A 26,093-nucleotide genomic window follows, 5' to 3' on the forward strand; every position below is an offset into this window, starting at 1 on the left:
CATGCATGCAGTACTGGTAACTTTTATTTTATTTTTTTTATCTGCGACAGTATAGTATTTACACGTGCAGTACTTTTTTTTTTTTTTTTTAAGTATCATCAAATGTATTTAGTACAATACGTTTGCATTTGATTTAATTTTGGGGAACTTTTTTTTTTTTCATGTCTCCAATTTTTGTTTAACTTACGCAATACATCCATTTGAATCCTATAACAGCATTTTTTAAATACATACTTTTATGCTGTGATAAATTGACTACCCAGTCAACCCACCCCTACCCCCTTTATGATATTTGGCTAAAAAAAAAGATTTACTAGTCAATATAATCAGAATTTACAGCAAGAACCAATTTATTGGTCACAGGTTTGCTACTGATGTCATTAAAGCTGCAGCTCTCAATTGGCTGTTTCTTCCATTCGCACCAGCTCTGAGTTAAAAGTAATTGCTTGGCCCTCTGTTGTTCATGCTACCAGCAAAGCTCTGTGAAAGCGTTTTGCACGGATTAATACTTTTACGGAAGGATTTTGTGAGCCTCGATCAAGGACAACAACCATGGAGTCTGTTGACATGGACTTGGCTTTTATTTCACCTGCACAGGTATAACACTGTACACCTTTTCGTTGATTTATTTGTCGTGATTAAGCAAGGTTCTAGCTGTCTTTGGCACCTCGGACTTACAAAGTCAATTTCTGGTCTGAGGTTTTTGTTGTTTTTTTCAGGCGGAAACATCTGGAGGAACAGAACAGCAGACTATGAATGTCTACCTTCGAATTCGACCTTTTTCTAAAGAGGAGCTGTCTGACAACGAGGATCAGGTATGTAGACTTAAATTTAGTCTGAGCAGTCATAAAACGCTCATGTATTTTTATTACGTGTATTTTAATCAGGGTTGTGTAGTAATAGAAAACGACCAGATGGTGACGCTGCAGGCTCCGAAAGGTTCTGCCACCATGCGATGCCGTGAGAAAGGCATCGCTATGTCTGTACATAAATTTTCATTTTCTAAGGTCAGCAACCTTTCACCACAATATTCCCCTCACTCTGCTAACAATTATTTTGCACAAATGAGCTAAAGTGTTGTTTTAGAATTGCTCTACTCTTACATTTCGTAGATCTTTGGGCCAGAGGCAAGCCAGACTGAGCTGTATGACCACACTGTCAAAAGCCAAATGTCTGATTTCTTGGATGGAAAGACTTCACTCATCTTCAGCTATGGTGTCACCAATGCTGGGAAAACCTTCACAATCCAAGGTCAAAATACAAATTATACGGGATTTCATTTCAATGAGGCAATTTTATACAGAAGTGCCATGAAATTTAACTCGATCAGGAACTTCAAAAGAACCAGGAATATTGCCTCGAGTGTTGGATGCCACCTTTCAGTACATGACAGGGCGCCAGTATGGGGGCATGGATGTGAAGCCGTACCTCAGGAACGATACTCGATTTCTGGATAGTGACCAAGTCAAACAAGAGAAAAGTGCAAAAGCTGCCGTTTTTGCATCATTCAAAGAGGTGAGGTCATGTGACATTCAAGTTATATTTTAAAAGTGAAATCATTGTGACTATGCTGCTCTGTGTGCCTGACTCCATAAAATGTTTCCCTTTGAAGGAATGTGATCCCTTGAGAACCAGCAATGGATCAGACTCCTTGTCCTGTTCTGTACCTTCATCGCCCACTTTGTGTGACGATCAATCAGGTAACCCTCAGAAATTCAACTAGTTAGTTAAGTTAGCTACAGTTTGACCCTCTAACAGATGACGAGAGCTGCCAATTTGCGTTATGGGTGGCATTCTTTGAAATTTACAACGAGCTCGTCTACGATCTCCTTCAACCGTCCTTTTGCTCCAAGTTCAAGAAACGTGCTGCTCTCCGTGTTTGTGACGACGGCGCCTGCAATGCTTATGTCAAAGGTGACCTTTAACCTGAACGTCAAAGACGCAAATGTTGTTGGTTTCATAATCGAACTTTCATTCCCAGATCTTCGGTGGATCAACATCCAGAGTTTGTCTGAAGCTAGTAAACTACTGCAGTTTGGCAACAAAAACCGAAGCGCCGCAGCCACAAAGATGAACCAGTCCTCAAGCAGAAGGAAAGTGTTCACTCCTCCCTATCACGTTTTCTTTTGTCATGTTATTAAAAGGAGAGAACTTTCCCTACAGCCACAGCATATTTATCATGAAGCTGCTGAAGATGGAGGGAAACCAAGTTAAATGGATGTCAGAGTAAGTCTCGCTGGAATTTGAAGTCAATTGTGCTAACTAGTAGCTGCAATCACCATAACAAAACAAAATCATTTGTGGTCCTTAGGTTTTCACTGTGCGACTTAGCTGGCTCCGAAAGATGCGACAAAACCAAAACGTTTGGGCTGAGGCTAAAAGAAGCTGGAAACATTAACAACTCGCTCCTCATCTTGGGGAAGTGCATCACTGCCCTGCGCAACAATCAGACCGAAAGGTAAAATCTGTTGTCAGTATGACAATTGTCACTGCGACCTGTCCGATCGTTCTTCATCCAATCAGAACAAAAAGCAGTTGCATCCCTTATCGAGAGAGCAAGCTCACCAAGCTGTTCCAGGCGGTTTTCTGTGGTAAAGGAAGAGCTTCGATGATCGTCAACATTAGCCAGTGCGCTAATACATATGACGAGACTCTCCATGTTATGAAGTTCTCCGCTGTAGCCAAACGGGTAAGTCTGAAAATAACGTTTTTGTGTTATGAGCCACTTGTGTACCGCATGTTGTCTTCAGGTGGTGCAGGTGATCCCAGACGAGTCCCTAGAATCTCTGTCCCCATGTCTGGTGGGTCCAAATGGCAAATCTCTGGTGAAGAACGGCATGATTGATAGACGGGCACTAGAAGAAACCTATCTGTCTGATGATGACCTGCTGAATGAAGATGACGACGCTGATATGACCTTACTGACGCAGAACGTAACTTGATTTTTACATTCGTCTCTCGGACCTTGAGTTTTTATCAATAGGTCTATTGTAGTGTCCTGGTTTCTGCCGTCAAACTTTTCACCAGGAGCTACTTGACACGATCGAAAGCCTCCGAACAAAACTGCTGGCCGAGCGAAGACGAAACGTGGAGCAGGAGCTGGAGATCCGTAAGGAAATGGGCGACGCCATGTTAAAGCAGATCATGGAGAGCGAGGAACGTCGCAGGTTTTGAACCGTTGCTGGGAGGTTTGGATCATTATACGAACAGTGCGACGCGAGTGCATGTCTTTGAATGTTTAGCCAACAGATTGAAGCTTTGAGGGAGAGATACGAAGATAAGCTGGAGGACACGTTTGAGATGTACAAGGACGCTATCAAAGAGTATGCTTACGAGACCGCCATGAACAGCCTAGAAGATGACTATGTGCCTCTTGAGGAGTTCACAGCAGAGCAGGAGAAAGTCGAGGTAGACATCACAAGATACTGTCAATAGACAGTGGCTGCAATGAATAATTCGAATATGGGTCTAACTTGTCTGTAGGCACTCGAGCGACAGCTTTCAGAGTTGGCACCTGGGACCAGTGTGCGCACACTTGATACTGTCGACGCGTCGTGTCAGTGTCAACCATTGAACGACTTTGAAGATGCAGGTTTGTAACTAATTTATTTATAGGATATTGGGAGGGAAAATTATTTTGGAGCAATTTATTTTTGACGGGTTAATCCCAGCTAAATGAAGCATTTATTTATTTTAACACAATAAATATGACAAAATAATGAATAACTGATCTTATTTGAAACATTTTCTTACATCCACATTGTACAGAGCAGCTAACTTTATTTTTCTATCTTTTTTTAATGTAATTTTGAGAACATTAAACATGCTGTCAATGTTGGCTTTAGCATTTAGCATGTCTTCTTCGGCTTTTCTCGCCATTCCTTTTCTGTGAGCACGGCACTTGTAAGAAATATCGCTTATTCACCGCCATGCAGGCAACGATTACTGCTTTAGGAGTGACTCCAACATATTTAGGCACGCTAGTAGCTAGCAGAAGCTAGCTAGCTAGCTAGCTTCTTCTGCGTAAGTAGCACAGAGCTTCCTCTGGCTACTCGCGGTAGGTAATGTGAAGATAAGTCGCCCCCCCACCCACTTTTGTCTCAGCATTTGATTCTCTTTTTGCTATTGCGCAAACTAAAAAAACTGACTCCCAAATTGCGATGTGAAATAAGCAGTTGCTTATTTCATTTTCTGTAACTGTGGTGACCTTAAAATCCCCAAAATGACAACTTTTTTTTTTTTTTTTGTTTCACCGCTACAGGGGAGGAACGTTTAAAACATCTCTACAATGAGAAAAGTGCTGTGGAACGGATGTGTGTGGATAAACAACAGGTAAAAACATTTAACTGAATTAGCCACTCAACCAGTCATTGTAACTTTGAAACACAATTGTTGTTTGGGTTCAGTACTGCAGCTTTAAATTCTGCATCAAATATTTTAACTTTAGCTGATATTGTCCTTGGAGAAACGACTGATTGAACTCAGTGAAACCCTTCAGACGGTTAGAGATGGCTATCAGACGAAATCGGCTGAACTAGAAGATCTTCAGGTGATGAACCAAGATCAGGTGAGGTGGAGCGACCCCACCCCCAAACTTGCAATAATGATAGATACAAAACACTCACTCACTCTGGTTTTTACGTTTCGGTTTAGAGGAAATCATTGCAGGAAATTCTATCCCAGTCCTTGGAAAAGGACAAGGAAATTGCCTCCCTAAAGACGGAACTCTCCAAGCTTACTCCAAAGTCACCATTTCAGGCTAAAACCAAGAAAGGCTTGCTCGCCAACCTCAAGGAAGTGGTTACATCCCCTCATAAGACCAGAGGCCGGACACTCGGGAAAGTTAATGGAACTCCACGCCGCTGACTAGCGCAACATTTTATTAACCAGTATGTTTTTAAATTCCTAAAAAGGGGGGGGGGGGGGTGCTTTTTTAAGGTATTTGAATTTGTGCCTGTTGTTTTGTCTCTGTAGTTTTTATTTTAATAAAATGTTTTAATTAACAAGACTCCCAAGGTTCTTACCAGAGGTGCAATGTTCCATGCAATTTAGGTGCAATTGTAGCAATGTTCCAACATGGCAGTTTTATTTATGCACTTGATTAAAAATGCAATTTCATCATTCTAATTAAAAAATCCAGACTGATTTATTGTAATGAATTTTTTTTACCTATTATAGTTGTACATTTTGAGAATCTAAATGGAGTGTTAAAATTTTGGTGTTAAATGTTTCAGAGTTGATTTCAAATCCCAAAGTGTATTTTTGACGCGGTCTGATTTAAATGGTCACTGTTGACAGTTGATTTATTTAGTGTTAAACCAACTCTACAAGAGTTAATGTAAGCTCCGCCCACTAGTAACAAATTGGTAAAATTGCCAGCATACTCCACTCAAATGTTTTTGGCTTTCTTACAACCTTTTATTTAATTTTGAAATTTGAAAATTTCATTTGTCAAAATGGACCAAAACATTCATACTGTTTTCTTCCATGTCTACTGTTCTGTTTGAATTAAATTTGGAAGCACATTGCCTTCAATTAGAGCGAAAGAGACATCTAGCCACTTGAGATAAGAGCACAACCTCCCCTCAGTGAAAGGACAGTTGTGCTTGAGACGGGCAGCTGCTCTTGTCTTCGCACTCAGTGACAGTTAATGAGATTACCGTTGTTGGCTTTATCCTGCGTCGGTGCAAAGGGGTCAGTCACGGGATTAGCATCTTGCTGAAGTTACATCATTTTATTAGCCTCTTTATGCTCATCATTTTCCAATATTTTGTCACCCTCAAAAGCGTACTTACATGTCTATGGATGACATGACCGGAGTATTGAGTTCAATATGCATCGCTCTGCTGTCTTGGACTTGAACCCTGACTGGACCTTAAACCTGTGAATGAAACGTCTCGTGAGGAAAAAGGATCAACCTGCACAGTGAAGGGCGGCAAGCCAGAACAGAATTTTGTGCCCGATACTCGGAAAGTCATCCTCATGCCACTTGTAAATAAAGTTGGAAATGACATCACACTTGGCACAAACAAGGCTGTGGTTGATGCCAAAACTCTGGTGGATTCTTTGATTAAGGTAAGCTTAATTCTGTGTGAATTTTTCATCTCACTTTTTCGTCCTTCAACTCCCACATACAACATCCGATTTCTACCTTTTGATTTTCAGCTTGCTCCAAAAATTCACACCACCCGGGCTCATATTTTCACATTCACCAAACTTAGTTTTTGCACAATTTTGGAATTAATTAAAAAAAAAAAATCTCTAACTTGATCATTTTGGATCTCTTTGTAGCTAGACCACACCATTAATGTCACAATACTTCAGCAAAAACTAGTATAAAGTCTCTAAATCAACACCAAATATGCAATATGGTTTTCCTTGACTCCTAAGTGGCAAAAGTAAGAACAACACAAGCAAGTTCATCCCTGTGGCTAAAACAGCACTCTCACTGAATAGGATTTCTTGCTTGGTTGCATCTTTGTGCTCATTCAAATATCTAGGTTGCGAGGCATTTGGGCCTTTGGTTGGATGTTAATGGGTTAACCTACATCCACATTTTGACCATTATTGTACTATAGATATAACTGAGGTGAATTTTTCGAGGATATATAGAATATATGAAAAACATGTTGTAATAAACTAATAAGATTGTCAAACATATTCATACATGACGCAAAAGGTCCAGATTTTCACTTTGTTATAGTGTCACTGCCATTTTGTCCTCTAACGCCCTCTACTGTTGACTGAAAGTGACACCAAAGTGCCTTCGGGCTCACATTGTAGCAATGCGCACCCGAGGGCACTTTGATGTCAATTTTAATCAACAGCATTTAGTACAGGGACTAAATGGCAGAACCCTGAGAATGTTGAAAATGGATGTATTATGTAGGAATGAGCAAGTACATATATGAAATATGACATACGTTAACTAGAGCTGTCAAACGATTACATTTTTTAATCAGATTAATCACATCTTAGAATTTTGATTAATCATGATTAATCACTGAGTTACAAATAGCCTGACACCCCTAATAAATACTGTTTTTAAAGTGAATATTTGAAGAGGCACGGTGTAATCGTTATTTGACTTGCTGCAGGTGGTTGCATGCTATCGACATCTCGCGTCATGTGTCGGCGGCTGCACTGACAGCTTGCAGCTGCGAGATGAGTTGAGGCAAATGCGAGAGACGGCCCTGAAGTTGGCCGCGACCATCTGCCAGCATCTCACCTTGCATCTTCGTGACAAGAGCCTCCCCGCGGTGCAGCGCAAGGAGATGGAGCTCCTTTGGGTGGCCTTCTCGTCCAGCCTGGAGCTCCTCCATGTTGACATGCGCAAAGTTTACAGCATGGGCGACATCTTCACTCTTGCTGAGTCGACTAGTTTAGTGCAAACTGGCCTGCAAGGTAAACAAAAAATAAATGTTTTGATTTTTGTGTACAATATTTGGTTACGCTTTTGGTCCTCACACAGGAGGGAGCAATGAAGTGGCTGCTCGAGCCCTCAGTCTACCAGACCTAAACAGGGCTTTGAACTCCAACCTCCTCGATGACCTTGAGCACCAGGAGCGCAAGACCATGGAGCAGGAGATCAGGCAAATTGACCACATGATGGTCGACATGGAAACGAAGGTGAACGTGCTACGCTGGATGGTGGAGCCCCACGGGCCGCTTAACGCCGAACCACTGGGCAGCGCCGACAGCGCCTCCCTGGCTTTGCTCTCTGTGGACGAGGAGCACCTCGCTGGACGGAGGCCTGTAGGCCAGCACGGACGCATTGTGGCGCTCTTATTGCTGTGTGCGGTCATTTTGGTGGCAACCGCTTTATGCGTCTGTATCTTCTTCTTCTCATGAGTAAAACTTGAACCTCAATAACTGAGTTGGGTGAAGTAGCCTAAAATTGAAATCAAGTCAGAGTCCTGTTACTGTTTAGAATAATTGAATACTTTTAAAAACTGTATGATAGTGTGGAAAAAATCAGTCCATGAGTATGGAGCCCCGTTTAAGCTTGTTCAAAATGATGCCAAAGTAACTGTAGTTTGTAAAAACTTGAGTATTCTCCCCATTGATAACTGTCATTGGATTGTTGTAGCTTTCTTAAATGTATGGAAATGTGTTTGGTCTTATTAGTATTTCAAACTTGAGACGAATGCACCGTTCTACGAATGAGTCTGGCCATTGATCTACCTCCCCATGCTGTAGCAGGCTCATTAAAGCTGCATTTTTATTTTATTTTTATAAATTGCCTGCTTGGTAAAATGATGCATTCATTTGTATATAAAACAAATAAAGGAGTGTAAACAAATCCTTGTGAGAAGACTGTGGATGTTGTTATGAGATTAGACGGAAACTACCCCACTCTGATATGCTGGTTTTACTGTTCAAAAGCAATCTAGGTTTGCTTGTATGTTGATATAATGGAGAATTCAGTAGTCAAATGACATTTCATCACATTTTAAAATCAAAATAATCCTCACAAGTCAAATTACAACGATCCAAACTCCAATGCTTTTCAGTGAGTGGAGAGCGTTTCACCGAGACCGCCATTTTGATTTAGACACGATTCAAGAGCATAATACTATTTTAAGTATTTCTGTAACAATGTATGTAGTTTGTCCATGGATTTTGCTAAATAGAGGGTAAAAATGTCCACCGTTTCTGGAATGAGTTTTTTTGTTTTTGTTTTTGTTTTTTTGTTTTGTCTCTCGCGTCTGTTTCCCTCTTCTTCTGAAAGGCCAAAACGGATATACGTTTATGTTGACGTCTTGAAAGCCGGAAGTAGTTTTGTTCAAACTTTCCTAGAAGGGTTTTCTATTTACGCTTTGACAATGGTGCTCAAACAATGTCATGCGCGACTCAATGTTTTTGCGCTTAGCCACAATGAAAAGCGGTTAAGCCTCGCAACATGTACAGACATAGTGAGCTATAGCAGACGTCTGGCTTCCAACATTTCATCTACTAAACCTAGTTGGCTACAGATTAAATCCTCAGGAAGTTGTGTGAGTTGTTCATCTGACATCAACCGAGTGAGGAGACAAGCTGGGCTCAGCTTCAGACACATGCACCTGTCCGGAAGAGGTGACGTATACGTACTTTGTTATTTATTATTTCGAATAGTTGTGGCAATGTGACCAAATTTTGATGTGCAACAATGACGTAATCGTGACTGATTTTTTTTTTCTTTCCAACTTTATTGGTAAATTCCATTGTATAGTGTGTCCATAGGAGTGTCTCCTTCAGCAGGGGCGTTTATACAGATGAAGCCTTTTTGCACTCTTAACGAATGCTTACAGACAGTCATGATTCTTTTGTTGAATGTTTTCAGGAGAACCTTTAACCCAGATCTGCGTTTGTATTTACATAATACACCATTGTTCCTCCCACTTTTTTTTCCCTGACAACGCCTCTGAGCATAAAAAAAAAGTCATGATTCCAATCGAGTGTTGTAATTTCAGCAAATTTAACTAATAATTTGCATGTTATCAACCTTCCTTTCAGAGAAGAGTTCTGTCAGCCCCATCCAGTATGATGTGCAGCCTGATGTTCCTAAAGTTCGGCAGTTGTTCTTTGACACTCATGCAGTGGTTCGACTCCTTGAAGAAAACGGTAGGAACCGTCACCGCTTCCGTTTCGCATTATTACACTCCTTTATGAATTGACGCTGCGATGTTTCTTTTAACAGGCTTCACTAGTCAACAAGCTGAAGCATTAGTTAAGGTGCTCTTGAAGATGACTAACTCTACTATGGATACTATTTATAGTGACATGGTTACCAAAGTACAGCAGGTAAAAGTGTGTAATTTGCAAGTTGTGTATACGACGCGGACGCTATAATGTTGATCTTTTCCAGGCTGCATATTTGCATCTTAATTCTCTGGATTTTGTCCTTTCAGGAGATTATGATGCAGCGTGTGATGTCTCAAATAGCAGCCTTAAAGAAGGACATGGTCATTCTCGAGAAAAGCGAGTTTTCTACGTTACTGGCAGAGAATGAGGTAAGCATATTTAAGTGAAGACTTTTAAGCTTTACCGTTACCAGTGAAGGAGCAACGATGTTACTCTGCAGATTAACCTATTCAGATTTTTCTCTCTCTTATTCTATGAAAAACTAAATTTTGCTTTTTTTGTGCTCAGGGCCAAAGCTCTGTATGATGTGTAAATATTTTGCTCACATTTTGTGGCACTTCGGTGCCAATGAACAATGTTGACATAAGTTGAGGAGCTTCTTGCAGTGCTTTGCTGCCATCTTGTGGTATCTATGGCAATTTGAAAGCCAATATTCAGGTTATCTCTACTATACTATAGCTACACCAAAGAGTCAAATAAATAAAAAAAATAAAAAATAAAAAAAGACATGTCATGGCACTGACATAAACTATTCAACACATTTACGTTTCAGAAATTGAAGATCCAGCTCTGGCAGCTGAAGGTGCAACTAGCTGTAAGTCAGAATATGATGTAATTGTTTACTCAAATGTTTTTTCTATGATAAATTTCTAATTGAAGCTGAACAATATTTTTATACATTCTTGACATTATCATTGAATTTAAATTCAGTGATGTGTATTTATGTCTTGCATACATGGTATCTTTTCATTGCTGTTTTTCAGGATGTGATGAATAAAATACGCTCAGACACAATGTTGGACATGAATTTAGAGAAGAGTCGTGTGAAAGAACTGGTAATCCCACCAATCTTGATCATTTTTACTTCAAAAGGCAGCTGCCCACATAGGTAAAATGTCACCCTCATCAATTTTTTTTTCAGAAAGCAGACCATGAAAAGAAGCTTCTAGAAACACGGACAGAAATTCTGGAAATGGTTTGTACACATAATGGTATCACATCTCTTCGTCACTACAAAATCATCTTATTACCCACAATGATACCATACTTTTATTTATTTTTTTGTAACAGACTGCGGAGCAAGATCGTCGTCGAACTCAGACCAACATGAAAATTGACACTGAAGTGGCGGGGTTGAAAACCATGCTAGAGTCACATAAATTGGACACTATAAAATACCTTGCAGGTAGGACATGACTTTCAGGACGTATATTAGCAAATATTGCAATCTCTTTTGTACAGGGCAGGCCTATGTTTATAATCAGATTTTACTCCAGAGACCCAAATACTGTTTGTATACCAACAATTTGGGCTCAATTTTCCATAATATGTGCTCTATAAATGTGTTAAATATGTTCACATTTTAAGTATATATTGCATTTAACACATTTATATAATAAATACATTACATTATAGACTAATTGTTTGATATTTTTCCTCCTCCTCTAGGTTCAGTGTTTACCTGTCTCACCGTGGTCTTAGGTTTCTATCGTATCTGGATGTAAAGAGCATATACAGTTCAATCGGATACAAAATATCTTTTATCACCGACCATATTTTGACGGACTCGCAAGAACTGCATGCGGCAAGTAATGTTTACCATCATTATTTACAACCTAAGAAATGGCTGAAGGCTGCAGTGGAAAATGGGTTTATTTTAGTTTTGTATGTAATATATTTATAGTGGTTGCGCTAGGCTTCCACTTCATTGAATGTTGACATATTTAAATATTGTTTTTAACTGTCAAGTTTGTGTAATTACAAGTGTAATAAAGCAAGTTTTTGATGTATAAATCATCAGTTTCTATTGGTTGACTGGTCAATTATGTTTAAGTGGGGATGGCGGTAAAAAAAAAAAAAAAAAAAAAAAAAAAAGTGGGGATGGCGGAGTGTGAGCCAGCACCTCAGTGGCTTAAGACTTTTGCTAAGCCATGACACACACGTCTACATAGTGTAACTGAGTGTACCACTGAGCAAACGAGTTAATTGCTGGCTGTAACCTCAAAATGTCATACTGCATAAAATATTTGTATGAAAACATGTTTAGCCCCAAATATAAACAAGGGATTCTTTGATTTTATTTTGAAACGAAGTTGAACCGGAAGCGTAAAGATGACCGGAAAAGCCATGTGTTTGGTAACACATGGCTGTATATATAAGTTTCGCCAGCGAACTTGATACCATTTAATTCAAATTTTACCCCAAAATGTAACGATTATAACGTTATTAGTAGTAAAGAATGTGTATTATGTCACACGAGAACTGGGAGTATATGGAATACAGCTAGCTCGCGGCTAAGCTAGCTTTGCAACAGGACGTAAGTGATTTGACAAAGCGAACACATTAACGATACATGCCTTGAAAATACATGCCACAATGATAATTCGATAGCGTGATGGTTGCGTGTGGTTAAACTTGCGATTCTGAACGTCTTTAAAATCGGTCACGTTGGTATTATGCCATGTTCACAGGTGCTGTATCAGGGTTGTTCCCACTGTATGTACAGTAGTCATGGCTGATGCGTTCAGTAGCAGCTCGGAAAATGTAATACAGCGTCAGATTGACGTCCAGGAGACGACGAGAACTCCTCTGGAAGCGCTTGATGAATTCTATCAAATTCCGAAGACTTGCGACTTTGTTTGTCAAAATCACTTCAAGAAGGTGGTGACACTAAACACATTTTATGCCACAATTTCATGACATTTACATAAATGCAGCATGTTTCTTTCTTTTCATATTTTCAAGGTTGCTCTCCAGTTTCCTGACGAACTCCTGCACGATTCGACCGCAATTGCAGCTGAGATTGAAAGGATTACTCAAGCCAAGGTGTTCATTTTAGGGGATACATCCTATGGCAGGTAGTTAAATCCATTCAGTCTTTATGGACTCAATTATTAATGGAATTGGATTTCCCATGTGTTGTGTTTTGGTTTGTCCAGTTGCTGTGTGGATGAGGTGGCAGCAGAGCACGTTGGAGCAGATTGCATGGTGCACTACGGCCGCGCCTGCCTGAGCCCGTCTAAACGTCTCCCCCTCATGTACGTCTTTGAGAAAGCAAGCATAGACTTGGACAAGTGCAACTCGGCCTTCAGAGAACTGTACACTGACAAACAAGCCCACATCCTCATCCTGTATGATGTCAGGTACACACATGCTATTGGTAAGTCAAGTCATGTTCTGTGTGTGCTTGCTTACCTTTTAATAGTTGCACCCAGGAAGACGTGAAAACTTGTTAACGTTTCATAATCAGGAAACAGATTGAGGTACGATGGGTGATTTATGAAGGGGTCTACTGTAAAGACAGAAGTAACATTTGGATTGATATAAAAAAAAGGACAGATTAATTTAATTCAGTAACTCTTCTCACCCAGTCCCCATTCATTTTCTTATTGAAATGAACAGAAATAGAATTCATGTTTTTTTTTTTTTTTGCCCCTGCTCAGGCAATCTGGTGACTCCGTTGTGTGAAGACTACCCAAATGTCGTTTTGTCACAACTTGTCGTCGAAGGCGAGCAGTGTTACAGCCACGGCCGGAGTAAAAGCGAGCCCGATGCAGAGAAGCCTTCAATTCACTTTGGAAGGCAGTTACATCTGAAGAGTGGACTGAGCATCGAAGATTACAATTTGTTCTATGTGGGCCAAGACGGGCCAACCTTGCGAAACTTCATGATGACGTGGAACCGTTGCGCCTTCTCCTCCTTCGACCCTGTGACATCCACGGGGAGGGTGGAGTCGGCCGGCGTCAACCGTGCGCTGATGAAGCGCTTCTACGCCATAGAGAGGGCGAAGGATGCCAACGTGGTGGGCATTTTAGTGGGCACTCTTGGCGTGGCCGACTACCTGGCTATAATCCAGCGTCTGAAAGAGGCGATCCGCAGCGCCGGCAAGAAGAGTTACGTGTTCGCCATGGGGAAGCTCAACGTGCCCAAGCTTGCCAACTTTCTCGAAATTGACATTTTTGTTTTGATTTCGTGTCCGGAGAACTCGCTGTTGGACTCGAGTGAGTTCTACCGACCCGTGGTGACGCCATTTGAGATGGAAGTGGCCTGCAACAGGAACAGGGACTGGTCCGCGGAATATGTCACCGATTTTCGACATCTCTTGCCAGGTTTGAATCCATTTAACAAATCATCAGTTTGTGACATTTGTCTTCACTGGCATGTAATAATCTTTATATTTTATCTCTAGGTGGACAAAATTATGTGCCTTTGGCAGACGGGCAGGATGCACATGACGAGACGGACGTGTCTTTAATCACCGGAGCTCTGAGGAGCAACAGGCTGAACTGCGATCACGCAAATTCCTCGTTTAGCTCCTCGCTCGTCCTAAGGAACCAGACGCTGACTGTGGCCAACACCAACTCTGCTGGTACATGTCATTTAAAACACTACAAGACGTGTTGATGATTTTTTTTGTTTGTTTATTTACGTTAACATGTTCACTTTGTCTTTTCAGCATCGTTTCTAGCGACTCGGAGCTGGCGCGGCTTGGAGCAGAAGTTGGGCGAGACGCCCGTGGGGAAAGCTGTGGAGGGCAGGAGAGGCATCGCTATAGCCTATGAAGAAGAAGGAGCGTAGTTTTATCAGTTGATTGTACACTTTAAGGTGACATAATACAGAAAATGGAATCCATTTACATTTCACTGGTCATTCACAGAAACTTTCTCCACAAAGGAAGCAGGAAAGATGCCAGTGTTTCCATTAGAATGTCCTTCCAACCAGTCCTGGTTAACTGCAGTAACCAAAAAATAAATAAAAATATCATCTCTGAACATTTAAAACCAAAATATGTTTTTAAAGGGATTAATGGATGGTTACTTTTCGAGATGAGCATGATTTTATCCCCTTGATTAAAATTAAGATCCTCGGGATTTGTTGACTCGTAGGAGTGAATGGCCACCAAAATGATGTCATTGTTCTGTGACTTTACTGACGTTTGCTAAACAAGAACATGAAATGAATTTATCCTCAGTGGCTGAACACTGAAATCGTCACAAATATATATTTTATGATTATCCAGCTTTATTTTACCAGGTTTCCACACAGTTCCACTTCCATGTACTCACTTCTTTGGTGCTACACCACAACTTGAGGCGTTTGCTCTGAGCTCCACTCCAAACGCTCTCCATGTCTGTATCCTCACTCATGGCACTCGTTGCATCTGATGTTAACCTACATTGAACACACGTTTATACTTGGCTTCATCAAGGAAAATATTAAGTGTACCTTACCTCAATGTGATGGACAAGGAAGAGGTGTTCAGTTTTTTACTGATATTTTCAATCAGTGTCTTGAAAGTGGAGCCACTTGCTAGTAACACTGCAAAGTTGAATGTGTAATACACTTTGACAACACACGAGCTGTCCGCAGGCTGGGCTTCCTGAAGCGAGGGCACGATCAATTAGAGAAGTCTTTCTACGCACACGTTTGTTGTGTTTCTGATTGCATACCTTCTGTTGTAAGTCTTCGCTGCTGCTTTCACCACGAACGAGACCTTAAAATGTAACGGGCGAGTATTTGTTTTTCGATTATGAAAGAGCATTTATGTTGTCATTTTTGTTCTAATAAACAATGCTTACCTTGTTTCCTTTCTGGCCTGGTTGGTGGTACCCGACTTGGAGGTTCGGATCGTTCCTGGTTTGCAATGAGGATTAATTCATTAATCAACAGCATCCAATCTAATAAATATTTTGAATATGATTTATATGGTAACGTGGGCCTCACCACCTTCTGCAGACCACCCAAGGACATTTCCAAACGCTCCAGGTAATTATAAGGAACAAGTCCTTTCTGGATTTAAATCAAAGTTAACTTAAAATGGATAATTGATAACACTTTGGGTATATATATTCAACTATTAATGAAGGACAGCAAGTCTTACTCTTCCGTTAAAGACGACGGATGCCCAGTTATCCGACCCTTTCTGCAGGACAAAAACTATGTTGCCCGGCACAACGGGCAGCTCATCGCTCGTCTCGGGAATAAACTCATAGCGCACAACGTGAGGGTCCCCTTCCAAAGCCCTAAAAAGAGTGGTTGTCAGAACACACTTAGCATAAAGGAAATGCATTGTAACCACTTTAATTACGTCTAGGCAATTTCATTAATAATGTGAGAAGACAACAATTTTTCTGTTTTCACGTTTTTACCTCAGAACCTCAGGCTCCTTAGGACCTGAAGGTTCCTGTTCAACCTGTATTTAAAAGAAGAAAAAAAAATCAAAAAGAGCACATGGATGTTCCACAACACTACTGGAAAACATTCTGTGGAATATGAAAGCACTGTCATCACATTTTAATCCCAACTGTAAAATATGGTTGATGGAGCATCATAGTTACTTCATGACCTGGACAGATTCTTATCATCAATGGTAAAATGAATTCCTTTAATATTGAACTCAACCTTAAGAAAATTGTGTCTAGTTACTATTGTGACTTAGAAGATCATATCACATTTTACAATCTATCTCATGCGGTATCCTTACAGATGAGTCCATTTAGTACCTGTGGCTGTAATGGGGCAAATCCAGAGAACTGATCCTGGGGAATAACAGAGGCAACCACCTAAAAATAAAAAAAAAGTATAGATATGCTTCAGGTTGATAATTAAAAAAACAAACAAAAAAAAGTTTGTAGTGGATGCGTTACCTTTGCTTTTCCCAAGTAGTCCTTTTTCTCCAGTTCAGCAACATAGTGCTTATTCGGTCTAAACAGCACAGTGGATGGGAATTCAACTGCTTGAAAAACTTTTTGTTTCTGGTGAAATGAAAGCAAGGATTAACTTGGTTTTTTGTCTTCTTCTTTTTTTTTTTTTTTAAATTTACATAGAGAACGTTAAGAACATACCAGGGTAGACTGCATAGCTCTGTTGATGATGTTGACCTTGGCATCCGTTTTGTATTCAAGAGCCTTGGTGAGGTTCTTCTGGGCTTTTTCCCACTGACCCAAGTGAGCCTCAGACAGAGCCATGTTGTGCAGGACCTGGTGAACGACACAAAATGGTAAATGGCATCAAAGAGTTGAGGTTCAAATGATAGGTTATTTGTACAAACTCATGTATGAGTGACACGTTCTTACCTCACATGCATATAACTTGTATCTGAGCCCGAGCACTTTGTAATCAATCAGCTGGTTGCCCCTCAGAGACTTGAGGGCAAGTTGGAAATCACCAATACTCTCCTCATACCTTGGAAACAGCACATCAGCTTGGTTAATTGAAGGAAAATTAAAATGGAAGCGAATGCGTTGGGAGTTCTCGAGGCATCACCTGTTCATTTTATAAAAGGTGATCCCTCTTTGAAAGAAGGCGACCGCCAAATGCTCATCCTTGCATATGCTGCTGTCAAAGGCCTAAGATGAAGACAAATCATGCGTTACTTCCTTCGAAATAAATGAGAAATGGCAATCACTACTTCTTCTTTCTCAGTGACTTGCACTTTCACCCTATAGAATATCAGGTTTTTTTGTTTGTTTTTCCCAGATTCTACAAACTAGACTTTACAAAATAAGTATCAGCAATGTAATGTTTTTTGACAAAGACACACTGTACCTTTTCAGCAGCATCCAGATTTTGGTTCAGAAGCTGGAGACAACCGATGTTAAAAGAAATTTTGGAGTTTGGCTGGTGGATGGCTAGGAAAATCCTGAGCGCTTCAGTCAAATCTTTTCTGTCCACGCACGTTACAGCATCGTCCCACTGGCGTAAAGTGTCCAAAAACGACATTGTTTGTCACTGGGTTCGACTACACTGTGTGGTCACACAGAAAATGAAGGAAGCTCCTCTGATTTGTACATCCAAAACCAGGAAGTGATGACATTCAGAGTTGGCACACAGTACTGCACCATCTACTTTGGCAAATTGTAGCAATTCATATGGGAAATTCTATTTTGTGTGCATTTTCCCCCAGTTATGCCAAGTGCCAAGTTATCAAAATTGTAAAATATACTGAGAGAGAGAGAGAGAGAGAGAGAGAGAGAGAGAGAGAGAGAGAGAGAGAGAGAGAGAGAGAGAGAGAGAGAGAGAGAGAGAGAGAGAGAGAGAACGAGACAGAACTATTCAGAGCAAGTAGAGAGAGAACTATTCAGAGCAAGTAGTTTAATGTAATTTAGCAACAGGTTGCATTTAGTGCATGTTGGTAGATCCAACTTCAAAGGATGTCTCTGGGATTAAAAAACAAAATGTAAAAAAAAAAACAAATTGAAGAAAGTCAAATTAACAAAAATCATACAAAAAAACCGACAACTTTTTAATTAGTTATATTTATACGTTGGTCAACAAAATGGAGGGTCGCGAGAGAAACGCCATTTTAGGGGGTGCTAAAGAGCTAATTGTTGTTTTATAATATTTGGAATTACATCTTCATACAGTAAAAAAAAATAACCATAGATTATTTAAAAGTAATTCAGGGTGGAAAATGTCCTCCATTTAGAGAATGACCCATATACTTACCAGAAAAATCTTGTTTACGTTTTCTTTTCTTCATGAACGCCAGTAGTTTAGTTTACCCTTTGATTTTTAGCCCTAACATAAGAGCTTCCGGTAAATATTAAACCCATCAACATAAAAGTTATATGTTGTAATTTATTACAAAAATTGGCTGTGACTAATTAAATAATGTTTTACGCTATATTATAGCAATTACAGCAAAACATTACACCGAAAGTGCGTGTGAGAGCCACAAGTTTAATCACTTATTTTGTAAAAATGTACGCATTTCCGTTATTCATCTAGCACTAGCTGTAGTTGGTAACTAATCAAACATGGCTCTGCTTCATTATTAGATTACGATTTTAATGGGACGCACAGAGATGAATCGGCAATATTATGCAAAAATTAAGAGGCATCGTGCCAAATACAAAGCCGTAAATGGAGTTTGGATGCATTCGTTGGTTTGATGAGCGCTGTGCAGCTTTGTGTGATCGTGTTTACACGTAGCTAGCCCTCCTGTGGGCTAATGTAAGCTAGCAAGATGGACCTTGGAACAATGTTGTACAACAATTTAAAAGATGTTACGTGGAGTACGACGGCCTTGCCATTAGATCAACTCGTCAGTGCTTACAGGTTGCCTCAGATCGTCAAGCTGGACAACGGTCAGTTATTTTTTGGACGCTCCAAAAGTGTTCGGAGCTAACTCTCTTTTAACTACGAGTTGTGATTGTGCCATTGCAAACTGAGTCATATTGTTAAGTTTGTATTATGCGTTTTGTTTACTGTCTAAGCTACGGGCACATATGACAAAGCCCTGCACATAGTGTGTTTTTTTTTTTTGTATGTGGATATGTGTGAAAAGTAATGATTGCTGTTGACTGTTGATGACAGCTGCAGATGCACGACTTGCAACACTTTGAGATTGCACACATTTTATTGCCCAGACATGGCAAATAGCCACTAAATGGGATTAAGTCACCACGTACCGCGTGGCACTGATTATCAGTGGAGCAGCTGAATAGGCAGGTGCATGTCAATAAACTAGAATACGTACAAAGATGTGCATTTCATAGTCCAGACTCCAGTTGAAAAAGTGAAACTCAAGTCTAAACACGTTTTTCACACAGCCAATTCCAATTAATTTCTATATTGACAATCATTTTGTTGTTTTATGGAATCTGATTTTTGAGGTGATTAATTGTGTTTGTTAGCTGTAAAATATAACCCCCAAAATAAAAAATAAAAAAAGTTCAAACGTCACTCTCTATGTTCAGTATTTGAATTGAACTGTTGAATGTTCCACGACACTAGTTGCCAAACGTTTTACATAAAGTACCACCATCATTCATGACCAACATTAAAATACAGTCGCTTGAGGTAGAGATTTTATTTCTAAAAAGTATATATTATTTAATATTGTCAGCCCCTGTAACATTATGGACATTTTCAATATTTCTACTGCGCTTAAATATACGGGAAAAATGCTCCACATTGTACAGGTACATAATACAATTAAAATGTTAACTTAAATATTTAAAGACAAACAACTGTTACAGAGTAATTGCTAACTGAAGTTTTAACTTCAAATGTACCACACTTAATCAAATTCAGTGTATATTTGTTTTAAAATTTTCAAATTGACATGCCCCTGTACATGTAAAACAAAAGCTTGTGTGTTGTATTTTACATATTACGAAAGTATCAAAATGAGTCTTAATCAGACTAGCTGCTCAAAATGTGTCGACCATTATGATGATACATTGTTCATATTTCCTGATGTAGGTAAACTAACAGGTGTTGTTACATGGAATTACTTCTTGTCACAATCAGTGCAATGTTAGGAAATACCTTGGACGGTCCTCGTGCGTAAACGACTTGTTTTTTCTATTCCAGGCCAGTTGGTCGAAGGGCTCCGGGACAATGACTACCTCTTGATTCATTCCTGTCGTCAGTGGACAACTATTACTGCTCACAGTCTAGATGAAGGACACTACGTGATTGGACCTAAAATAGAAATCCCTGTTCACTATGAAGGTAAGATACATGATGATATACAAATTTACCTGACATTTCCTTGTGTTTGGAAATGACACATTTCATTGCTTGCTTGACACTCCCCCTCAACTGTAGGTCAGTTTAAGCTGCTGGAACAGGACCGAGATGTCAAGGAGCCTGTGCAATACTTCAATAGTGTGGAAGAAGTGGCCAAAGCGTTTCCTGAAAGGGTTTACGTTATGGAAGAAATCACATTCAATGTTAAGGTGTGGCTAATGTTTTGCATAGGATATAACTTGACGATGTAAACGGAATGTATAATAGTTGTACTGCGTGATTTCTTGTAGGTGGCTTCAGGGGAATGTAACGAAGATACTGAAGTTTACAATATAACGCTAAGCACTGGCGACGAACTGACATTAATGGGCCAGGCCGAGATCCTCTACGCCAAGACCTCCAAAGAAAAATCCAGATTCAACACTATTTTTAAAAAGATCGGGAAGCTCAATTCCATCAGTAAGATGGGTCGCGGCAAGATGCCCTGCTTGATCTGCATGAACCACCGCACCAACGAGAGCATCAGCTTACCTTTCCAGTGCAAAGGCCGCTTCAGCACGTGCAGTCCGCTGGAGCTCCAGATGCAGGACGGCGAGCACACCATCAGGAACATCGTGGAGAAAACGCGGCTGCCGGTCAACGTCACCGTGCCCAGCGGGCCGCCCCGCAACCAGCACGACCTCCACCTCATCCGCGAGGGCCACCGCTACAAGCTGGTCAACATCCAGACCAAGACGGTGGTCGTGTGCTGCGTCCTGCGAAGCAACAATATCATCCCCATCCATTTCCCGTTCCACATGGCGCTGCCTCGGTTCATCATCCCGGAGGAGCTGCTGCAAGGCGAGCTGTGGCTGGACACCATGGTGCATCGCTGGTTCTCCTTCTGCCAGGAGCAGTTCGACATCGACGACTACTCGCGTGCCGTGCGCAACGTGCGGACGGACTGGAACGACGAGGGCAAGAGCCCGAAGAAGCAGAGCGGCGGGAACGGCAACTGCTGCGGTGGCGGAACCGCCAACGGGTGCCCCAACAGCATGCCGATCCCCAGCTCGCTAACGTACGCCCGCGACGAACTGACGCAGTCCTTCCACCGGTTATCCGTGTGCGTTTACGGCAGCAACCTGCACGGCAACAGCGAGGTCAACTTGCAGGGGTGCATGAGCCTCTGCGGCGATTGGGCGCTGCTGCCGTCCGACAGCATCCCGACGGACCCGGCGGACGAAAGCTTTACCGCGGAAATGTTGGACTGTCCCAACCAGCAGTCGTCCCTCATCAAGTCTGACGTCCCCTATGAAGAGTTGTGGTTGGACAACTTAAAAAGCCAGATCCCGAAGTTACCTTTAAGTGAGGGCGTTCAAGTTCTCAACAACGGTTGCGCTACCACGACGCCGGCTTGCCCGCTAACGTGCCCACTTGGCCCGGTTACCATTCCCGATGTTGCGCTCACGCCGCCGCCAGTCCCGCCCAAATCTGAAGCTGTGAGTACCACCTGTTTAAGTCACTGTCTTATTTTTTCCTGCCAGTTTCTAAACATCATAAATTTCTAGGTGAAAGAAGAATGCCGCCTGTTGAACGCTCCCCCGATTCCGCCGCGTAGTTTGAAACAGATGCCGTCTGTCCCCATGCTGTCGAAGCCTCGGCAGCAAGAGACCCGCTCGCCAAGTCCGACCCTTTCCTATTACTCCTCTGGCCTCCACAGCATGTAAGAAGTTTTATTATGATACATACTCATTCACTATAACCTTGGGCAAATGGGCACTGTTTTCGCGTTGCTAAGCGTTGCAGTGTGAAAAGGATGATATTTTTCTTTCTCAGCTTGTAAATTCAGGCAGTGAATTTAACTTATTTCATACAGCAGATTTCATATCTTAAAAAAAATGTTCACATACAGCACGTTGTTAGTTAAGAATTGGGCATAATGAGCTTGTTTGGTGTTCCATAATTAAAAAAAAATAATAGAGCAATTTAAGGCAACGTTGACCCTAAAATTTCTTTACAATAATTATGTTCTATGCTGCTCCATTAGTCTAAACATGGTATTCTGATAAATATTGCATTTTGTGAAAAAAAACTCAACCATCAAAATACACCCGTATTTATCGATTTCAGGGGGCGGCCATTTTGTCACTTGATGTCTTCTGAAAATGACATCACAGTTGCTCGGGGCTCAGGTGAGAACCAATCACAGTTCAGCTTGCAAATGTCACATGACATGACCAAGCTCAGAAAACATGAGCTGTGATTGGTCGTTACCTGCCCTGAGCAACTGTGATGTCATTTTCAGTCGACAGCAAGCAACAAAATGGCAGGCCCCTGAATGGATAAAAACAGTGGATTGACAGCGTATGCAAGGATATTAGTTCCTCTAACAAACAAAAAATAATTGAGAACTTTTTCCCCTCAGTAGTGGATCATGCGAACAAGAGGCATGCGAACAAGAGGCATCCGACCCGCCGGAGAAAAGCAGCGTATGCTACCCGTGTAAGTGGTCCCACCCCACCAGCGGCGAGCCTAGCGTCACATTGCCAAGCAGCTTGGACGGGATGTCCTCCAGGCTGTCTTGGCCCAACAACTTCAGCGGAGGAGACTGTCGCGCCTTGGACGAGTTCCTCCCCACCGGCTGCCGCAGCTACTACAGTTACCCGAGAAACCGGTCCACGAACAACCCCAAAACCTACAGCCTGGTTGACTTTGACGGGCGGGAGCAAGCGCACGGTCGTAAAAGCCTCAGGCTGCGGAATGAATCCCGAAATAAATCCTGCACCAAATCGTCCAGTTACAATTCGCAAATGTACAGAGACGAACCGATGGATGAACACAACACTAAGCAGAGCCTCTCTTGTCCCATCCTGCCACCAAGAATAGCAAAGTCAAACAGCTTGAAGAAGAGTTCAGAGTTCGCATTAGGACCAGCCCGCGAGAGTCAGCAGGACTCGTCAACGTCCTGCCTCGTTACACAACAGGAACAGGGAACACAAGACCCGAGTTCCACCTCGAACCGGGAATCCATTAGCCAAATTTCGGAGTCTTCCTCCGCACATTGGCAGCCCCCGCCCAACCTGACCGGCCTCTCCATAGAAGAGGTGTCCAAATCCTTGCGATTCATCGGCCTGCCCGACGACATCGCTTCCCTTTTTATTTCCGAGAAGATCGACGGGAACTTGTTACTGCAGCTCACCGAAGAGATTCTCTCCGAGGACTTCAAACTGAGTAAACTGCAGGTGAAGAAACTCATGCAGTTCATTAACGGATGGAGACCCAAGATATGACTAGAGCTGGCAGCGCTTTTGATAAACTGGATATGCTATGCACCCCTTAGCCACAATGTGACCTTATTTCCCAGTCACTGCTACATTGTGGGGGGACCCTTCCTATCGCCCTTTAATATCTGTGACTGCTATTTGCAAACCAGATGGAATCATTTAGCACTTTTTATTGGGTCATTTTTTATGTTAGCAACCTTGTTTTTCCTCTCCTTTAAGTTGAAGTCAACAAATGTACAAAACAAAGATGTAATAATTGATGTGACTGGCACATGGAACAAGAGTGAAAGAAACCAAAAGATATTGGACTGCACACATTTGGAGCAAGCTAGGTTGAGCGCATTAAGCTTACAGGTTCTCAGCATAACCAAACTATCACCAGAACAGGTTACGGGGTACACACGTAAAGATTTTTACCATCTTGACTGATTTTTTAAATGTAAACCCATGATAAGGAGAAAAAAAAAAAGTGTTCTTACTGCCCTCAGTAACCATGACAATGGCCATATTCAGCAAGCCTTCTGGCATTTACTGTATTTCTACTGCTTATTTTTTACCCTCCACATATAACGAAATAAGTTAAGCTTACAACAGTTAAAAGATCTGGATGGCGATCAATCAAGTTCAGAAGTTTCTAGTCCAGGTGTTCCCAAGTGGAGTCCACACTGCCATCTAATCGTGCCTTTTATTAGCAAATGTTCTCATTGACTAACTCAGACTACCACAAGCTAAATATGCATCATGCACTTTTACTGCGTTACAGTTCAATTAAAGAATAGAACAAAACAAAACAAAGAAAAAACACGTCACTATCAGAAGGTGGAATGCACTTCAAGGTTTTATTTCCCCAAAGAACTAAAATGGTACGTTGTCGTCCTCTGTGGATTCATTGAATATCCAGTTTGTCCATAGTACTACTTCATGATTTGTTTTTCCCCTTTTCTGCTTGCGCTGATGAAATAATGATTCATGTCTGTACCACACATTTGGGTATAAAGGTATTTATACGGTTCTTTTCTTCCTTAACTTAAAAAGTCAACTATGCATTATTGTTCTCGTCAGACCATTCAGAATGAAGGTGCCTCAACGACAATATTTACACAGGATCGACTCTTTGTTTCCCCTTAAGTGTTACATGCTTATTTTTTACTTTTCTTATATGCAAATGTATTATCTGATGATTGCTAATGTAAAATATTTTTTTTAATCAAAAAAGCTTGTTCTTTTTTATTATTATTTTAAATTCCTTTAATTTGTATTGTTTGTAACTTGGTGTGATTTATGAGTTCTGCAGCCACACATTTGTAGATAATGTGAAAATCTAGCAGCCACAGTTAATAAATATCCGTAAGGTATTTTGTTGTTGTTGTTTTTGTTTCCTGAGACCTTTGTTGCAATATTTGTACTTTTAAAGGAGACATGACATGGTGGTTATTGTCCTATGCGAGTGTGGAAAGCCGTTTGAGCATTTACTCTATAACTTTGATATCTAGTCTGCTTTTGTCCTCACTAGTAAGAAACTAGTTATTCGAGTAGTGCACTGGTGTCATACAGTAGTGAAAATTTTTTTTAGTACTAAGACGGTCGTTCTATAAGTATGCTGTATTGTCTTACAGTAGTGAGATAAATACATGGACTATTAATATGGATATCAAAGATATATATATATAAATACTGCAACGGCTTTCCATAATGCAGCAGCCATCACATGAAGGAACAACAAACCAATACTGTCGCCACCATTTGCAAATGAGTATTAAGAGCATACTAAAGTGTTGCGAATGTACATGCCAAAGATATTTTTCCAAATTAATAATTTTCCTTGAAGAACTGATGTATGTATGGACTGAACTGTGCACGGAGGAGGGAAATAACAGGGTTTTGTTACATTTTGGAAATGTATCGGTGGGATATTACTAAATAATTCAGTTGTCTTTCAACATGCTTTGTTTCGCTATTGCTGATTGTATTACCCATTAAATGAATTAACAGTACTCTATTGGTGTTCTGTTGAAATTATGTAGACATTAGAAAATAGAAGTGTTTAGTTTTTGGTATCTGGTTAAGTTTATATAGAAGCATACAACTGCTAATGTTCTTGACTGGCAAATACACATTTGCGAATACGTTTAAGCTTATTTGTGAATACGTTTGAACTTATTTGCAAACGTACTAGCAAATATGTTTAATTAAATATACTAGCAAATACATTTGAACATACTAGCAAATAGTAGTACCTTCGAACGTATTAACTTGCTCATACATAGATTTTAAAGTTATTATTTTTATTTTTTTTTAGCATTTGGCCTACAATATACTAATACGTTTGAAAAATAAGTGAACGATGTTTAGTCATTATTTTTGGGATTTATTATAGCTGCAGTGCATATTTTCCTTTCATTTTCTCCCATAATGCCAAGGGGTATGTGCATCCAGAAGTGGCATGTTTGAACGTACTTGCAAATATGTTTGAACGTTATTTGCAAGTACTTTTAAACGTATTTGCCA

General features: G+C 40.7%; 5 protein-coding genes across 13 annotated transcripts; 4 read left to right on the forward strand and 1 right to left on the reverse strand.

The window, feature by feature from the left end:
* The first annotated feature begins 392 nt into the window (after nt 1-392).
* On the forward strand, nt 393-5,125 carry LOC144009350 (kinesin-like protein KIF20A). Its single transcript, XM_077509058.1, has 18 exons — nt 393-597; nt 720-815; nt 888-1,007; nt 1,113-1,251; nt 1,331-1,515; nt 1,613-1,700; nt 1,759-1,914; nt 1,982-2,097; nt 2,150-2,226; nt 2,312-2,458; nt 2,524-2,689; nt 2,751-2,933; nt 3,028-3,167; nt 3,243-3,408; nt 3,484-3,592; nt 4,262-4,332; nt 4,448-4,567; nt 4,654-5,125. Exons 1-18 carry the CDS (start codon nt 553-555, stop codon nt 4,864-4,866), a joined length of 2,337 nt encoding a protein of 778 aa, XP_077365184.1. The 5' UTR covers nt 393-552; the 3' UTR covers nt 4,867-5,125.
* Nucleotides 5,126-5,580: 455 nt separating this feature from the next.
* Nucleotides 5,581-8,302, forward strand: rgs9bp (regulator of G protein signaling 9 binding protein). Its single transcript, XM_077509055.1, has 3 exons — nt 5,581-6,075; nt 7,098-7,404; nt 7,472-8,302. The coding sequence occupies exons 1-3, from the start codon at nt 5,983-5,985 to the stop codon at nt 7,849-7,851; spliced, it is 780 nt and encodes a 259-aa protein (XP_077365181.1). The 5' UTR covers nt 5,581-5,982; the 3' UTR covers nt 7,852-8,302.
* Nucleotides 8,303-8,767: 465 nt separating this feature from the next.
* Nucleotides 8,768-15,426, forward strand: LOC144009345 (2-(3-amino-3-carboxypropyl)histidine synthase subunit 2-like). Of its 5 annotated transcripts, XR_013280892.1 has the most exons (10): nt 8,768-9,075; nt 9,496-9,603; nt 9,680-9,783; nt 9,891-9,992; nt 10,397-10,438; nt 10,608-10,679; nt 10,766-10,819; nt 10,915-11,029; nt 11,293-11,428; nt 12,315-12,455. XR_013280892.1 is itself a non-coding variant. In XM_077509054.1 (9 exons), the coding sequence occupies exons 1-9, from the start codon at nt 8,826-8,828 to the stop codon at nt 11,346-11,348; spliced, it is 903 nt and encodes a 300-aa protein (XP_077365180.1). In that variant the 5' UTR covers nt 8,768-8,825; the 3' UTR covers nt 11,349-11,640. The 5 variants fall into 5 exon arrangements, 4 of the variants coding, with proteins under 4 accessions (XP_077365180.1, XP_077365177.1, XP_077365179.1 ...); XM_077509054.1 differs by lacking the exon at nt 12,315-12,455 and having other exon boundaries at nt 11,293-11,640; XM_077509051.1 differs by lacking the exons at nt 8,768-9,075; nt 9,496-9,603; nt 9,680-9,783; ... (3 more) ...; nt 10,766-10,819; nt 10,915-11,029 and adding exons at nt 12,589-12,701; nt 12,783-13,003; nt 13,287-13,952; nt 14,033-14,212; nt 14,300-15,426 and having other exon boundaries at nt 11,291-11,428; nt 12,315-12,504.
* Nucleotides 14,248-22,439, reverse strand: ncf2 (neutrophil cytosolic factor 2). Of its 5 annotated transcripts, XM_077509050.1 has the most exons (17): nt 20,334-22,439; nt 20,119-20,274; nt 17,392-17,538; nt 17,110-17,192; nt 16,920-17,028; nt 16,689-16,823; nt 16,491-16,598; nt 16,347-16,406; nt 15,993-16,036; nt 15,725-15,866; nt 15,568-15,633; nt 15,423-15,477; nt 15,294-15,337; nt 15,075-15,223; nt 14,910-15,015; nt 14,481-14,782; nt 14,248-14,399 (listed from the first exon to the last, which is right to left on the reverse strand). In XM_077509050.1, exons 4-16 carry the CDS (start codon nt 17,115-17,117, stop codon nt 14,495-14,497), a joined length of 1,314 nt encoding a protein of 437 aa, XP_077365176.1. In that variant the 5' UTR covers nt 17,118-17,192; nt 17,392-17,538; nt 20,119-20,274; nt 20,334-22,439; the 3' UTR covers nt 14,248-14,399; nt 14,481-14,494. The 5 variants fall into 5 exon arrangements, with proteins under 5 accessions (XP_077365176.1, XP_077365173.1, XP_077365175.1 ...); XM_077509047.1 differs by lacking the exons at nt 20,119-20,274; nt 20,334-22,439 and adding an exon at nt 18,292-20,093 and having other exon boundaries at nt 17,392-17,589; XM_077509049.1 differs by lacking the exons at nt 20,119-20,274; nt 20,334-22,439 and adding an exon at nt 18,292-20,092.
* Nucleotides 18,552-25,579, forward strand: garem (GRB2 associated, regulator of MAPK1). Its single transcript, XM_077509045.1, has 6 exons — nt 18,552-18,932; nt 20,164-20,304; nt 20,401-20,531; nt 20,613-21,800; nt 21,870-22,024; nt 22,727-25,579. The coding sequence occupies exons 1-6, from the start codon at nt 18,812-18,814 to the stop codon at nt 23,589-23,591; spliced, it is 2,601 nt and encodes an 866-aa protein (XP_077365171.1). The 5' UTR covers nt 18,552-18,811; the 3' UTR covers nt 23,592-25,579.
* Nucleotides 25,580-26,093: the final 514 nt, after the last annotated feature.

Source organism: Festucalex cinctus, chromosome 20 (assembly GCF_051991245.1).
Source record: "Festucalex cinctus isolate MCC-2025b chromosome 20, RoL_Fcin_1.0, whole genome shotgun sequence".
NCBI lineage: Eukaryota > Metazoa > Chordata > Actinopteri > Syngnathiformes > Syngnathidae > Festucalex > Festucalex cinctus.